The sequence below is a fragment of the Cyprinodon variegatus genome, unplaced genomic scaffold, assembly GCF_000732505.1.
Source record: "Cyprinodon variegatus isolate N-32 unplaced genomic scaffold, C_variegatus-1.0 Scaffold47, whole genome shotgun sequence".
Lineage (NCBI taxonomy): Eukaryota > Metazoa > Chordata > Actinopteri > Cyprinodontiformes > Cyprinodontidae > Cyprinodon > Cyprinodon variegatus.
This window is the reverse complement of record NW_015150500.1, coordinates 579,227-596,361: the sequence shown is the minus strand read 5'-3', so window position 1 is coordinate 596,361 and position 17,135 is coordinate 579,227. Positions and strand designations below refer to the sequence as shown.

Below are 17,135 nucleotides of genomic sequence, written 5' to 3'. Positions count from 1 at the left end.
AGCATTTATAAGTAGTGGCTCTCACTAGACATGTTATGCTCATGATTCAGCAACCCAAACAATGACACATCCAGAATATTTGAGCATCTGTGAGGGAATCTGGGATAATTTTATTTAGATTTCCTTTTCAAATAAATTGTGTCGTAACAGTTTGATGTTTCTCCCAGTGTTTCCTCTCTATCTCATCTCCATGTTTGTGGATATTCTTGTATTCTGAGAACCATGGAGAACCATATCACACTGTCCGATTGACCCATGTGTCAATGCATAACCCTAAACCTAACCATTCCCAGTGCATTCGTTACCCTATCCTCAACCTAAGATCACTTTACACCTTAGTCCTAGACCTAACCGTTAGCTAAAAAGGAAGGGGCGACCAGAAAAATGTCCTCACTTTGATGCCAAAAACAGGAGAACAGAGACATATATTTGAACACACATCCCTCTCTAAGCTGTTGAACATTTTATGGGTAGAGATTATAGAAATAAACAGATTTTTACACCAGAGATAAAATTCAAGAGTCTATTTAGAGTAAGGCGTGAGGTTTAAAGGGGTATTGGTTTTGTTTACCTTCAATGAAATTTATTTTTACATAATCACGTGAGAAATTTACGCTGCCTTTCACATTTATTAGCATTCCTGGTAAAAATGTACAAAGACATAAAAAAATAAAAATAAAGTTCGGAATCGAAGTAGCCGTGCTTGTGCCTGATGAGAGGCATGTTTATTGCTAAAGTTTTTTGTATCTTATAATTTGAAAAAAAAAAAAAAAAAAAAACAGTCACAAAATTTATAATTTTCTATGGGAAGAAAAGTCCTAATTCAAAGGGTTCTGATGCTATGCACAGGATTTGAAGCCATAACAGGCCCAGAGCAACACAGATCTGGCACTTCATACGCACATAAGGGTGATTTTCCAAATTTTCTTCCCTTGTTTTATTTTTAAGCCTATCTGAATTGTCTTTTCTTAAAAAAATGAAGATCTTAATTTCCACTGAGACACACAGTTCCAGTTAAAGTCTGTTTAGCAAACTCTAAATGTTTATACTTGTGATGGTAGGACAGAAACGGCATTTTCCTGGCATACCTCCCAAATAACTGGTTGGCATAACATGGTAAGGTGGTTGTGTAGATTTGGTGACCCAAAAGGCCACTCCTTGCAGCAGTTTACCAACTGTAATATCATTTAAATATTCTCATATAAGCCCGTTTCAGGTGTTTGGAAAAGCTATAAAATGCCTATTTTTCTTATAGCCATTCTCTAACTGGTCAAGATCGACGTATGTCTTCATTACTCGAATGGCACGTTCCCCATCCTTTCTCCTTCTGTAGAACTGCTGAGTGAAATGGGTCTATCTGTCACAATGTTTATGCCTCAGAGAAACAAGAGGTTAGATTTAACTGTTCTTTAAGGTATGGTGGAGGATTTTCGCAAATTTTTAAGAAAAAGATGCCCTCTCCACTTAAAAAAAATGCATATGCACAACCCTATACCCAGTCCCGAAAGAAAACACCTATTAAACACGTGTGAGAGCGTGCACAAGCCCATTTCTCCTGTGCATGCTCTGTTTAACAGTTGCTGTTCTCACAGCTCATACAAGCTTACTGTGCCTGAACGTCCGCCCTAACCCTTAAATCCCTCAATCACTATATAGAGCTGGGGCTATATAGGAGACTTTATAGAAAACTCAGTTAACTGACCATTTGGACAGATGATCACTGCTTTTTGCTCCCTGTTGGTGACGTAACTCCTCCTCCTCTTTGCCGTGCCTGTGCCATCTTTGTTATTAGTCCCCGCTGTCGGGTAGAGACAGCCTATGGCGGCAAATCCCACAATGCTTTGTGAGGAGAGCTCTTCGAGCAAAGCATTCCAGGATAAAGTTGCCTCTCCAGAGGCCTTTCATTTCTTCTCATACACTTCGTAGACACTTTTTCTCTTAAGTCCCTCTGCCTTTTTCAAAGAACTGCGGTGAGAAAGGTGAGCTTCAATGACTGTCTGAAACCGTAGCTCACCACACATATATACACCTGAAAGCGCACAGGCACAGAAAAAGATAGCTAATGGGACAAGCATGTAGGACAGCTTTACATAAACATATCACCAAAACGATTGACAATCAAGAGGACAACTTATTTTGATGATCCACCAGGAAATAAAAAATTGTCCTCTATACCTTTAAGTCTTATCAGTGGCATAAGAAAATCAAGTTCATACTAAAATATAGAAATGTATAGATAGTTACATTTAAATTCATATTATGATTTTGTAGACAAAAAACATGTTTGAGAGTTTGACCATGATAGAATACCATTTCACATTTATATATCATTTTTTACATTGTTGCTCTACTACAAATGTCCATATGTTATATTTTATATATCTTTGGTTATTATTAAGTTTATTTTACTTTGTCATGCACTGGTTAATGTTGAGTAAAAATAAAAGCAACCATTAATTGTACCATTAAAATAGTGCTATAATAGGTTTCATCTTGCTAATCAATTATAAATTGGTGTGATTCCCAGAATTTAGATGTATACTGTAACCTTTCTGTTGTCAGATGAGGGCATGTTGGACAATATGAAGAACCTCTAGTTTATGTTTAATAGTTCAGACCAGTCAAGAAAATATTGGCCTTTATCGTTAGTGCTTACATGATCTCAAGTTCCCTCTGAGTGTTTCTGGCAACCATGCTTGTACTCTTAGGCTGGGTGATTTAAACTTTTAAAATTATATGTTATCATAATGTATGAGTCAAGTATTTTGACCTATTTGTTAAAGCATGAAGACACATTGTTTTTTTTGTTTTTTTCCACAGAAATACCAGAAGAGTTACTCATCCTGAAACTAAATGAACAAGTATATTCAAATCTACTAAAAGTTGTATGAGGCATGTTTCACTGGAAATACATTTCTACAGAGAAATCAGGAATTTTACCAAAAACAAATCCTTGCTCAAAGGCATTGTTAGTGGCTTTCAGTTCAACAAAGAATTTCGGATATAGTAGTGAAGTGTTGGAGGGCAATGTTAGATTAAAAGGGACAGATTTACCTACAACGCCACAGCTGCCAAATGTCCCCATATTAAGCCTACCTTTAAACGTTTCAGTTAAAGCATTGTTTTTAGTATTTATGGCACAGCAAAGCATCAGAGCCTTTGGCAGGGAACAGGCCCATAGCATTACAGATCCCCACTGTGCTTAACAGTGGACATAAAGCCATTTTGCACATTTTCAGTTAGTTCCTGTTAACAGCTAACAGAGGAACTCATATTTCAATTAGTGTCTTTTGCTAACTTTTAGAAACAAATTAGAATTCATCAACAAAATTAACATTTTCATCCTTTCTGTTCTGGGTATGTCTCAAAGACTATGTTAACCCCTTTGTTGGCTCACTATACGTACATGTGATACGACCAGCTAGCTGATGGTATGCTACTGACTTATTACATATACGACTAATAAGATGGTATTGTGCAACATGCTCTACGCAGCAGCAGAAAATGTCAAGGGATTCCAGCAGACTAACAGTTAGAAATTAGCACGTATATTAGTTTAAGACTTTAGCATTAGTGAAGCTAATATTTTAGTTAGTGCAGTGGCTATTATAAATGTCCAACTTGGTAAATTACATATTAATATAAAATAAACTACTAAAATCCCAAAACTGTCAACTTCAAATTGTAATTATGATTTTATCATTTTCATTCTAAAATGTGTTATTTTACTGTCTAACGAAATTATACATTGCGATAAATAGAATAAAAATATGACTCAGGCATGCCACCCAAAATAACTGGCAAGCGTGTTAGTAGCGATTAACGGTTGTTATGGAGACTTGCTGCAGGTAAAGGGATATTTTTCCACCTTCCATATTATCCACCAAAGGGATACAGTGTTCAGCTGTCTGCTTTTTCTCAGTCCTGCTCACATTTTAGTTACAGGCAAGGTTTTTGCCAGCAACTGTTGATTGTTGATCATTTCGTGAGCTATAAAGATTAACATGACAACAATACTGGACTCCATGGAATGAAATGTACGCCTGTCTTTACATTTTTTGGGGGAGTCTAAAAGAAATAGATGGTCTGTGTTATGTAATACTTATACCTAAGAGGAAATTAATCCACTGGCTAGTTAGTAAACTAGACAACCTGGCGATAAGAAAGCAGGGAATTCATGTTTCTTTATGAGAATAGGGTTAAATAAAAGTTTTAACTTTTTGTTTTCGGTTTAACAAAGTTTTTTTATTCACAATGTATTTCCCTCACAGACTTTGGTCTCATGACCAATATCTTGATTCCTCTGCGACTCTCTGTCCTGTGAGCAGATAAGGAAGGTGTCTGCTTTCCGAGGGGCCTCTGTTGTCTAAACAGGGATGTGCTGATCCGACAACAACCACAAAGGAAACGGCAAAGGAAAGAGATAGAGAAGGCACATAGAAGTGGCGCGAAGGATCATGCAGTAGAAATGTTGCAGGATGTTTCTTAGATTTTTTTTTGCTGTTGTTGCAAGTTTGAGTAAATAAAGTTAAGGAAGAAGAAAATATGTTGCAGGTCGGGTGGTTTTGTTGGATGTGAAGCTCTTTTTGGGAGCTGGCTGATGGAGGGGATTCACAGGAGTGCTGTTGTCTTCTCTGTGTGCTGATTGATGGAGTAACACACTGAGGGGTGAATTGTAGGTTAGGAAGAGAGAGGTATTTTTTTTTTTGTTTTCCAGGCTGAACTTAGTTCAGGGTGATGACAGCTGCCGACAGTTCTTGGCTCCTCGCCCTCTTTCTCCACGCCAGGTAAAAATCCCCCTCCTCCCTCCCTCTCTCTTCTCACCACGCTCAGACAGCGTCAGTCACTAGCACTCCGCTGGCGCCAGATACAGCCTCTCTGGTTCAATAGGAGCTATTTTTCCACTGGTTTTCACAGGTCCACTTTTACACTGTCAGTATTACTATATAAACAGAAAGCAATGATCAGGTTACAGTGCAGCTCACCTGTTACACCCCAAAACATAAAACCATTTATGCCTAGCTTACACTAAGAGATCTTACTTCCCCTTAAAAAAATCACATTTTAAAAGAAAAACCCAGAAGATTAAACCTTCTTAATGAGGGAATTTGAAAAAAAACAAGCATTTAAAACTGCTTAAAATGTGTGTAATGTGAAAAAAAAACAAAAAAACTGAATGGACCTACTAAATAATACAATCTTGAAGGGTTTCTTTTTTTATAGTTTATTTGATTCAAATATAATAAAGACTTGTAATTGCATTTCATAATACATAGATTAAGATCTTAAATCCAATTATCTGATATTTTGCTATATTCTTTAGGTTTCAAGTCACAGTTGAAATAGAAGCTGTGCTTTAAAAAAAAAAAAAGCCTCTCTGCCCTGCTCGAAAAGAAACAAGCCTTTTTTCATGTATTTGGCTGATTTTAAGGCTGCCTTGTAAGTTTATTCTTACTATTGATATAAAATTCATACCAGATGTTATAAACAACCAAAGTATGCATATATTGAAAAAAAAAAGGTCCACCTTAGGCACGGACTCGGCACGGATCGGTTTTCAGAGGAAAGTGTTAACAGGGCTTCTGTCACCAGCCTTCACCAGTTCCTCACCCAGCCTTGATTGTCAGAGCATCTACTGTTTACATATTAATATTTATTGCTCTATTTATATATATTGGTAAGTTTCCATTACCAGAGTTCAAATTGATTGGCCTTTGTGAAAAAAAAAATTTATCTTATTAAATTAATTAGAATAAAAAAGGATTCAGAAAAATTTGGTCATTTTATTAGAATGGTTAGATTTATTGTTGCAAAAATAAAATACAACTGTCTTGTTAACTTTTAGCTCCTGTCCACTCAGAGTGTTTATTAAGTGTGGAGGTTACTGTGTCTTTTATCAGAATATCACAAATCTTACAAATCTTGAACATAGTTTTGAGTACTACTTTGCAGCTTTCTGCTTTGCAGAAAGGGTAAAATAAGTCAATTATTTCACAAGGGAAAAATATTCTGCACCTGTTTCTGAATGGTGCATACATGTTTGAGCAGCATGTCCTCATAGCAGATCCAAGACGGCTAGTGTTGCAGAAGCCAAACAATCTTGGTGTAACTTGAAAATAATTAATCTTGAAAATAATGTTTGTAAAGGTATCTTTGAGACTTAGAACCAACAGATTATTCCTAAATTATGCAGATGTGTCTCTGAAAAAAGAATGGCTGCTAATGAGCTATGATCCCAGTTGGTGTGTTTTTGGTTTCTTGTTGCAGAGGAAAAAGCACAGAAGAGGGAAGCATTCATCCAGAGAGATTCGTGTGAAAACTTGCAGATTACTCTTTCAAAATCCCTTACAGGCTTACAAAATACCTCCAGCCATCAATTTAAAAACAACTTATTATGTTGCAGGGTTTATTTTTCCCAGAAAGCGGGTTTGTTGTGAAAATCAGCAGTCTAGTTGAAGTTAAATTACATTACTTCCAGACAAACTGATGCTGATTAGTTCATTTTTTAATACTTGCACAAATTTATGAAGTTTAATGGAGGCTGTTGATCATTAGCAGTGGCCTTTATGAGTCAAGGTCAAAGTTAAATAGTCAGGGTTTTATTTAACCTCCTGTCCACTGAGAAGTTTCTGTCCTCGGGCTCACCTCCTGCTTTCCCTTTCTTTCTCTTTTTCATTTTTCCCTTCTCTGTTTTTATTAGATAACTCCTTTGTACCTCTCTGGGTTTGAAACCTTACCACTCTTGTTAATGACAAGCTGGGGGTTCAGGTTGGGGTTGTGGCCGTGGGGTGAGGGCCACATTTGGCTCAGTACTGTGCTGTCCATTGAAGGTGACAGGGGGGGCTGTGACTTTGGGGCATTTGACCCCCAAATTCTTTATTTTTACTAGGAAGTCTTCCAAGGATGGAGCTGTTGATGTGAATAGCGGCCCAAGGTGACTGGATCCCAATAAAGGGGCCGTCACCCTGGACGGGGCCCCCTTCCCATCTGAGACACAACCTTTATTGGGCTGGTTATGAGCCTGGGCAACTATTAAACCCTGCCCAGCCTGCACTGAGGAATTTAGGGCCAGGAAATAGGGGGTGGGGGAAGGCGTGGGCTCAAGGAGGTGAAGTTGGGGTGAATGAAGGTGAAAGTTGAAAGGCACATCTGATCAGAGATCATATGGAAGGGCCTTTATCCCCTAGTTTCCAAAATTCATATCATCTGATGCTGATTTTAGTTGAAGTTAAGTATCTAAACCATAAAAAGTTTACAAAAGAACAAAACAATCATTCTTAAAATAAGAAGTATTTAGATGTATCCTTTTATGGGGTCTAATAGGTGATAAATCAGGTTTTTTTTCCACTTTCTCTTTATGTTTCAACAGGATGTACTTTGAACTTTGAACCACTTTTTTGTGAATTTAATCAGATTTAGAAAAAAAGGTTACTGAAAAAATTACTTTAGTATTTAACTGGGGTTGATCTTATTAAGAAAACTGTTGTCTATTTCTTCTCCTTTTATGTTTTAAAGTTCCTAAAACATCCAAAATCAGCAAGACCTTCTTAAACAGACCTGGAAATCAGTGCAGGTCAGGAGAAGCAGGATCTTTGGAGGCTCTTGTTCACCAACTAAGAATTACTCTACATGTCATTTGATTTAATATTAGACTTAGTATACCGGTAACTTAAAATGTTCACACCTCAGAGGGTAAAAAATTTAACTTTTTAGAGAGTAGTCATTCTTAGACAGCTCTGCAGATAAACTTGACCTTGCTATTATTCAAAATGAAGGTAAAATGTTTAAAATGCAGGGATTGTAAACTGTCTGTGATTAACAATGATCATATGTTAATAAACATGCTGCGTGGGCTAACATGCCTGTTGCATTACAAAATAAAATGTTCTATGGTTAAATCTCTATTTTTGTGGTAATACACTTAACACATTAAGAGGTTATGTAAATTAATTCCAAAATGTTCATCACTGTTTCTAAATATAAGTTTTCTTCCTTCAGTAAAGACTTCCTCACTGAGGGGTGTTTTTGTTTGATCAGATAAAATATTGTATTTTAATTCATATCCAGTCAATCACTGATATGAGTTAAGTGTCAGCCTCTTTTCTGTCGCCGACTCCTCTAAATGTGTTCCTGGATTGTTTTGTTTTTTTGTTGTTGTTTTTTATCTGTGTTTTTTTTAAGAAAACCGCAGTTTGATAAGCTTAACAACAAATGTTAAACATTATTTGTATTGATGCTTTTCAGTAGTGGTGGGAGAAGGCCTCTGCCAAAAATAAGCTGTTTTACAGTGTGAAATTTTCCTTAGCGAGTCAGTGAGAGGGGAATGGAGGGAGACGGCGAGGTCTCGTAAACATCCCACCTCTGTTTGTTCACATGGAGGCTCTGGGATATGGTCAGGTGTGGTTGGACGACTTTCCAAATAATAATAAAAAAACGGGCAACAAAGCATATGGGTGTGCACACAAACACACACGTGCAAAATTTTCAGATGTGAGTCAAAAAGTCAGCAGAGGTGTCCCACTGCCCCTCCTGTTCTCCAATAAATGGTGAAGCCAATCATAGCTCAGCTGCCAATCAGCATTTTATCAGCAGGGCCATCTGGCCATCAGCTAATTGTGTCCCTTTTAAGTCCCTGTCAATCAGCCCACTACCAACCCTCCTCCCTTTTCTCTTAAAAATGTCTGCTTTTGAGCTTGTTCCCTTCTGGCTCCACAGGGTGGCCTGCAGAATGATGGGGGGTTGTTTGTTGACCACTCTCTCCTAATCAGCTGCTGCATTTGCTTTCATCATTGTTTCAAAGACTCTAAGGATTAATGCAAACAAGATGTATTCTTATAATAAAGAGACCTTTCTCTCCCTCTCTTTTTTTTATTTTCTCGCCCTGCAGCGGTGGAGACTCAGAGCACCAGTTCAGAGGAGATGGTGCCCAGCTCACCCTCCCCTCCTCCCCCTCCTCGGGTCTACAAGCCCTGCTTTGTGTGCCAGGACAAGTCATCTGGTTATCACTACGGAGTGAGCTCCTGTGAGGGCTGCAAGGTAAATGAAGCCAGAGGTACAAGGAAAAAAGAAAACTGAACAACTTAGGATCAGTTAAAAGGAAACCTAGAGTGGGGGCCTCATTTTTACCTAACAGATGTGTGAGCAGTGCAAATTTTTAATTTCTGCTGCCCCCTACTGCATACTTACTTATATTGCATATGCATAATATGATGAGTGTTTTCCAAAGGAACCTTTCATTTTTAATGTCAAATTGCGCTTTAAAATAATATGTTTGGCCTATTTTTTTATCGAAAAATAGGGCCTGCTTAACTTTCTTTTGGAAGGACAAAAAGATACATCTCTTTTTAAGACATTTCTACAAATAAAAAGTTTGGAAAGTAAAAGGTGAATTTGTATTAATTATTTTTTACTCTCACACCGATAAATAAAATCCATATGATATAATCTCAGATAAAACCCAGTTCTCTGAAGGCGCAGGATGTTTGTTAGAGGACAAGTAGAAGGGGAAAAAAGATATCATACAGAACAATGAACATCAAAGACAAGCCAAGAAAGAAAAACCCTAAACTACAATCCTAACAATGCAGGAGGGAATAAATCAGACAATCAGGCAAAGGGGTCTGGGAGAACTCTGGTGGACCTGCAGAGATCCTGCAGAGGTATCCCATCATCAATGCTCTGCTCAAAGGAGACCATGTTAGCCTACATCCTAAACACTAAATGTGGTGGAGACCTAGCTGCATCAACAGCCAAACAATGGATGGATGGATGGATGAACTTAGATTAAAAAAAATTAAGACTGGCTAATTACTAAGCATAGTAATCATATAATATTTTATCTCTTTTCAGATACAGTAGTAGCTTTATTAGAACCTTTATGTACTTCTTTATTTAAGAAATTTAAAAAATAAAATCGGCATTCTCAATTTTACTGTCAAACCAACAAACATAAGAAAATGCCTTAGATCTTTCTTTCCACGTTTTGATGTTGTTGGATTTCTTTTTGGTTTTTAAGGCAGTGTATTTTTTTCCTTTTTAGGGGTTTTTCAGACGGAGTATCCAGAAAAACATGGTGTACACCTGCCATCGAGACAAGAACTGTCAGATTAACAAAGTGACACGTAATCGCTGCCAGTACTGTCGGCTGCAGAAGTGCTTTGAGGTCGGCATGTCCAAAGAAGGTCTGTGGCCTGGAAAACATCTGTGACTTTTTATAAATTCAGCATACGTCCCACATCTTTTCACCTTTAACAGGTCCTCTAGATTTATATTTAACTTCTGTGAGTCAAACTCTTTATTAGTGCTTCTAAGCTAAATCTCTCTTCAAATATGAATTTGAGTTCCTGCTATAAATTCTATATTTATTACAAGACTTAGGTGGGCAAACAAAAGGGCAAATCTAAAGCAAAATATCCTTTGCTAACCTTAATTGTTTTGATATCTTTAGCCGTACGTAATGACAGGAACAAGAAGAAGAAGGACATGAAGGAGGAGGTGGTGCTGCCTGAGAACTATGAGCTGAGCGGAGAACTGGAGGAGCTTGTTAACAAAGTCAGCAAAGCTCACCAAGAGACCTTCCCATCTCTGTGCCAGCTGGGAAAATACACCACAGTGAGTTTCCACTTCCATGCATGGTGGCGTTTCCACATCCCTCTGCACTCAGGCTCACTGCTTTCCAAGAAAGCCAACCCGCACGATCACACAGACCAAAAGTGTCCCTGTTTCTCTCTCCCAGAACTCCAGCGCTGACCACAGAGTGCAGCTGGACTTGGGCCTGTGGGATAAGTTCAGTGAGCTTTCCACTAAGTGCATTATAAAGATTGTGGAGTTTGCCAAGCGACTACCAGGCTTCACTACGCTCACCATCGCTGACCAGATCACCCTCCTCAAATCTGCATGTCTGGACATTCTGGTATAAGTCCTCTCCTGTTTAACCAGCCCTCCACCTCCCTAATGCTTTCCCATTCATCACGCTGCTTCACTCCTTCATACAAAGCAAATATTGAATTTGGATTTTCACTCTGACACCTCTATAAAACTACTGAATTGTTGTATTTTTGTTGCTTTTTTCGCCCCCATGTTCTAAACCCATTAATTTTTCCCTCCCTTGCATAGATGCTACGGATATGCACCCGCTACACTCCAGAGCAGGACACCATGACCTTCTCAGACGGCCTGACTCTCAACAGGACCCAGATGCACAACGCCGGCTTTGGGCCCCTCACAGACCTGGTGTTTGCCTTCGCAGGTCAGCTGCTGCCTTTGGAGATGGACGACACAGAGACGGGGCTCCTCAGCGCAATCTGTCTCATTTGTGGAGGTAAAGCTGGCAGAATTGTCAAAGTTCAGTTAGCAAGTTGTTTAATAGGATTTTGTGAATCATCTTGTTTCTTCTTTTCATTGTCCCTTACCAAGACCGTATGGACTTGGAGGAACCAGAGAAGGTCGACAAACTTCAGGAGCCGCTGCTGGAGGCTCTAAAGATCTACACTCGCCGCAGACGCCCCAACAAGCCTCACATGTTCCCTCGCATGCTGATGAAAGTCACAGACCTCCGAGGAATCAGCACCAAGGGTGAGGGGATTTTTATAACACAAAAGGACTTCTTTCTATTAAGATCAAAAATCCTTTTGCCTTCTTTACTTGACTTATGACATGTAGAGATAAGACAGAGAAAATTGCTCTAAAGCACTAAATGCATGACACAGTAGAATGTAAAAGTGACCCCAATCAGTAAATCTTTACATAAACATTTTTTTACACTGTAAAAGTTAATGCTGAGAAAGTGAAATTATTTTGGAATATATAAATATCAGATTTATTTTACTTCACAAGTATTTACTACCCTCTGTTAGCCAAAGACCTGAAATCTGACAAAAGTTCATGTTTGTGGTTGAAAAGCTTAGGTGCATTTGTGTGCTTTGTAAACAGAATGATTTTTCAAATGTTTTGCTTCTCGATGCCTACAGGTGCAGAACGAGCCGTTACCCTCAAAACAGAGATCCCAGGCCCCATGCCCCCTCTGATCAGGGAGATGCTGGAGAACCCGGACGCCTTCGAGGACAGCAGCGACTCCAGCGACAGCGCCTCGGCGCCTCCCCCTGCCATCCAGGCCATCAAGCAAGAGGGGAAGTCCACTTACGAGTCCGCCTTCGAAGAGGAAGAGGAGGAGGAGGAGGACGAATATTGGGAGGAGGAGAGGGAGTGGGGGGCGGAAAGTGACGGAGAGCTGTGGGGGGAGGCCGCACAGAAGAAAGCCGTGGTGGGAAAAACGCAGTGAGAAGGATGCTGCCTCCTCTCTGACAGACCGCTGAGCCGCACAGAGCAACGCCACCTCAGAGTTAGGCTCGTTAATGACATTGTAATAACCTGTACATACTGACTGCAAGGAAACAGATTCTAAATAGGAAGCAAATAATCAAAGAGAAAAAGCACTACATTTCAGTGGATGAATGAGGGCACCATTAAAATATCAGCGCGGCCTTAGAAAAGATATTTGAGTTCGACACAATCAGAGCCGCAGAATAGCAGAAGAAAATGAGCTGCTCTGCTGTCTCCAAAGGGCTAAGCTTTGTATAAAATCAACCATTAATCGCAGCAGCTTATCTCTACATGGTGTATATGTGCCACGAATGTCTCCTCAGAATTACTTTTATTACTTATGCAACTTATTTTCTCATTGTACCTTCTTTTTCTGAGCATGTTACATTTATGCCTGTTTCTCTTTTTTGTTTGATTTATTTTTCAATCCTATGCAACTCAGCATGTGTGAAGTTTGAGCTTTAGCCTTTTTCTATTTGATTTATTGGACAAAAGCATTTCTAAAAAGATTTTTAGAGAGACAGAGAGTCATGAGCAGGACTCAAACTCACTATAAGTTTACACACACATATATATCTATCTATAGATATATAGATAGATATATATATTTCACAAGGTAAGTTTTCAGTCATGAAATCAAATCTAACAAAGGAAGAAAGAAAGGAAAAAGATCTTAACTTTGGTGCCAAATATAGAAAAGGCAACACAAACATATCCTTACCTCTCATCCTTTATCCTTTCACAAAAAAATGATCAATCTGCAAAAAGTAGATTTATTACCATGCCTCACTCTCAGGTTAACTATGTCTCAGCTTTCAGTGCAAAGCATTCTACTCACAGCAAGATGAAGACAAAGAACTCAAGTAAAAGTATTTAAATAGATGAATAAATTACTCAGGTGTTTATGAGAAAATCTATGAACATTCTCCACAATTCAAGCCAGAAAGGATCTATTAGCATCTATTAGATAACAAAACTAATTGTAGCTGCTCCCTACAGCTGTTTAAAACCACAGCGATAAGTCGTTATATTGAATTCAAAATTGAGCGCTGGAAAAAATATGTAAACTCTTTGCAGACAGGATTCTCATAAACGACGTATGATGGATTTACCGAACAGTTTTTAACCTTTCATAAATTATTGGTATCAATTGAATAATACATGACTTCCATTTCTAAACTTAAATCGTCTTTTAAATGAATAAAAATTTATCATTAATTTACTCAAAACACATTGGAATAATACAGAGCAGGCCAGAGATCGTCTGGGAGCCTATGTAGACTTTGAATATATAAATTCAATAAAATAGTTACATTTTTTAATATAAGTATAATTATGTTTGAGTTATATGATATTCAATGTCTAGAAGTGTTGAAATCTGCAGTTCAACTTGGGGAAAGTTAGTAGTTTGTATAAAACATCATGAAAGTGGCAGATATTAATACATTTACACTTCTGACCATATATAACCCATTAAACTAGGGTGACACACGGTGCCATACAAACCCTGTTTTACAGTGTGTTCCTTTTGTGTTTAATGGAGATAATGGAGTAAAATACATGGTTACCATTTTGCATTGCCAAGGGAAAATGTATTTTCTGACCATGATGGATTTATGTTGGCTGCTGGATCGTTCCCTGGTTCGAAGTCTGACATCCCAGAAAATCTAATATACACTTGACCAGTTCTGGATACGAATCAGAAGAGATTATTAAAGATTAAAGATAGATTTTGTATTAAAAGCCTAATTCAAAGTCTTCTGTACTAATCTGGGACTGCACGGTAGTGCAGTGGGTAGCCCTGTTGCCTTGAAGAAAGAAGAATCTGGGTTTGATTCCAGTCCCCGGGTCTTTCTGCTTGGAGTTTGCATGTTCTCACTGTGCTTGCGTGTCATCAAAAGTTATCATTTGACATCATTAACAGTTCTGTATTAAACAAGTTGCTTGCTGAAACACAAAATGAGCCTCCATTTTCTAAATATATCTTCGCAAATGGAATAAAGCATCAACCAAATAAAATAAAACAATGACTACCAACAGATTTCTTAATGTAATTGAGTTATAATCAGATTGAAAGCCATTAAATTGATTGGCCATTTTCATAATTAAACTTCCATTGAGCGTTGTAATATTTCTCTCAAACTCACAGACTTACACACAGTGTCTGCATAGCAACAGCCAAAATGATCTTTCTAAATCATATCAAGTTTTAATACTTCCAAATAAATCCTTTTTCTCTTTTCGTTCTTATTACTTTTTATTTGAGCTGGTGCAATAAATTAATCAATGAGGTTGTCTTCAAGGCCTCAAGCCAATAATCATATGTGCATCAAGGTGTAGCAATAGAAAAGACCAAAGACAGAAAAGACGCTTTGTATTCAGCAGGATTTTACTTACTTTTTTTTCATCAAATGAAGCTGTATACATCTCATCTCTCTAACGTTTTGCTGTTGCTGATGGGTTTTATTTGTTTTTTAATATTCCAAGCATGTTGTCAACATGTTCAGGGAGCGCATTTCTTCTTGTATGTTCTCCGAAAGCAGAATAGCTTTGATGACTGACTATTGCACACAGCTACAAACAAATACAGAAACTGACTCCAAATGCTCTGGTTACATTTCTATGAGAAGCTGAAACTGATTTTCCTTTTTTTTTCAATGCTTACTATTAAATGTTTTGTGATGTTTCCTGTATTTTGATAAAGGCAATTTTTTTCTTCTCAGACTTCATAATGTTTTTATTGTCTCCTATTTTTTTAACTTTGGACTTTTATTACATTTGTACATTTGTTATGTAGGCTCTTGGTTCCTGATAATCTGCTTAGAATGAATGAAAAGATATCTCTCGGATAAAACATGCAGTGGGTTATTATTTGGGCTGTAAGTAAGATAATGATCCAAAACGAGGCAAAATCAACAGAAATTCTAAGTCCGCTTTCTTCTATGATCATCTCAGTCTCACTATGGGATGAGCTGAAGAGAGGAGAGCGTAAGCGAGGAGGAAGAACTATGGATGATCTAAATCAGGATTCCTCATTTATGGAGGTCAAGTCCATAAATGCTTTGCTTCAAGGCCTGAATCAAATGGCTGATTTACCTCCTCACTTTACAGTCAGTCAAAAAATATATATTTTATTAGATTCCACACCACCTAGGTGTGTTTTTCATTTTTCTTAGGTTTTCATTTTTCTTATCCTGCTGGAATAAAAAGAGTTATTAAACTTAAGAGTTTTTGCACATCTTTTATTACCAGTCCCCATAAAATCTATCTGTATGTGAAAACTTCAATCATTCATTTCTCTGTTTTAATAAACAGGAACTTTGCTCTGCATCAAGTTTTCAGCAAAACATAGAAAGCAATCAATATCCAAATTTGTTGGTATTTTATCAACAACACCGATTTTCCAAACATATTATAAAACAGCAAACGGGCGGTCATGATCCTCGGGTCTGACTTGCTGCCATTTCACACTTGACCGTGATCACACGCCCACACATTTGACACGCTTTCAGGAGTCATGCTCTCATGGAAAACCCAGGAGCAAAAATAGCACTGCACAACATGTTGAGTAAGAAAGTCAGGCCAAAGACATATTTCTCACATTATCCACATATTCATGTAACAGCAAGAACACAGAGATTAGAGAATACTGAAATGCAAGAATCCTGAGAGTTTTCATCTCACTGAGAAATAATATCTCTTAAATATGATTAAGAGACAAAACTGTTGACTCTATGGAAAAAGCAAAGTGCGTTTTCACAAAAATAAGAAATAAATGCTCTTTGTTTTGTTCTGATTCAAATCCATATCAGTGGCACCAACGTTGCTTTTCATCCATGTGCTCCTGGTTTTGTCACCACATTGGGGAGTCGGGCAACTCACTGCAGATAGAAAAAAAGAAGGTTCACAAAAGATTTATTATTGCAGCTGATTTTGAATTTTTACAGCTTATTTTGGATTTACATCTGTGCTCTTACAACGGCAGCAAAAAGGTGCAACCACTCATCATGAGAATCCGTCTGATGGTGATTTGCGGCTCTATGTAAACCATTTTCACTAAATATTTCTTCTGTGATTTACGTGTTTCATCCATACATAGTGAAAACTACTTTATAGCCTTTGTTGAGTGGATTGTCTAGCATTGCACCTTAAATACACAGATTTTTGTAGCATTCAACAAGCTTCCTACTTAACCCTGGATGGCACTTAAGAACTCATCTTATCAGGAACGATACAACTTATTCTAACTGCTTGGTTTCAATGCAAGGACTCTGCCTTTTAGCACTGAAGTCAACAAACTTTTTATGCAGTTAAGATCAGGGTTCATGGAAGGTCATTTCAGAAGCCTAGCGGATAAAGTTAGCCTGTTTCATCTGTTTAAAATAAAGTTCCAAGTTCCTTTCCAAAAAGGAGGACACTTTGCCCAGCCTCGAGACTGATTCAGACAGGCTTCTCAGAGGTTAATGAATAATGCTTTATTACACCTAAATTGTACTATAATACCTTCTGTAGTAAAACGAAATCTGTAACAACCAGTAACAAAATTATAGCTCTCTTTAAATTACATAGATAAAATCAAATAATGCTCTAAATATGACCTCTTCTATATTAGAAAATACAGCCTCAACAAATTACCTCTTTAGAGCATCCTCTGTTTTACCAGGTCTAACAAATTACTCAGGCAGCTTTGAAGAGGAGCTCTGGCCTTGCAAAGCTTTTTAATGTTTTTCAGTGTCTGTGGAGTTTTGAGATCTCCAGCAACTTAATTAGACACAGAAAAAATGTGCCAGCTTTGCACGCAGTGCACTCAGCCT

At 37.9% G+C, this 17,135-nt stretch overlaps 1 protein-coding gene across 2 annotated transcripts in view; it reads left to right on the top strand.

Moving 5' to 3' along the window:
• The window catches only part of LOC107082109 (retinoic acid receptor gamma-A-like), a 33,263-nt gene extending 18,220 nt beyond the window's left edge, over positions 1–15,043 (top strand). For both annotated transcript variants that reach the window (XM_015370604.1, XM_015370605.1), the window contains exons 2-8: positions 8,888–9,036; positions 10,040–10,181; positions 10,448–10,611; positions 10,736–10,912; positions 11,116–11,320; positions 11,416–11,574; positions 11,970–15,043. In XM_015370604.1, the coding sequence (XP_015226090.1) occupies positions 8,888–9,036; positions 10,040–10,181; positions 10,448–10,611; positions 10,736–10,912; positions 11,116–11,320; positions 11,416–11,574; positions 11,970–12,280 (1,307 nt within the window). In that variant the 3' untranslated portion in view covers positions 12,281–15,043. The remainder of the gene's footprint in view (positions 1–8,887; positions 9,037–10,039; positions 10,182–10,447; positions 10,612–10,735; positions 10,913–11,115; positions 11,321–11,415; positions 11,575–11,969) is intronic.
• The last annotated feature ends 2,092 nt before the right edge of the window (positions 15,044–17,135 follow it).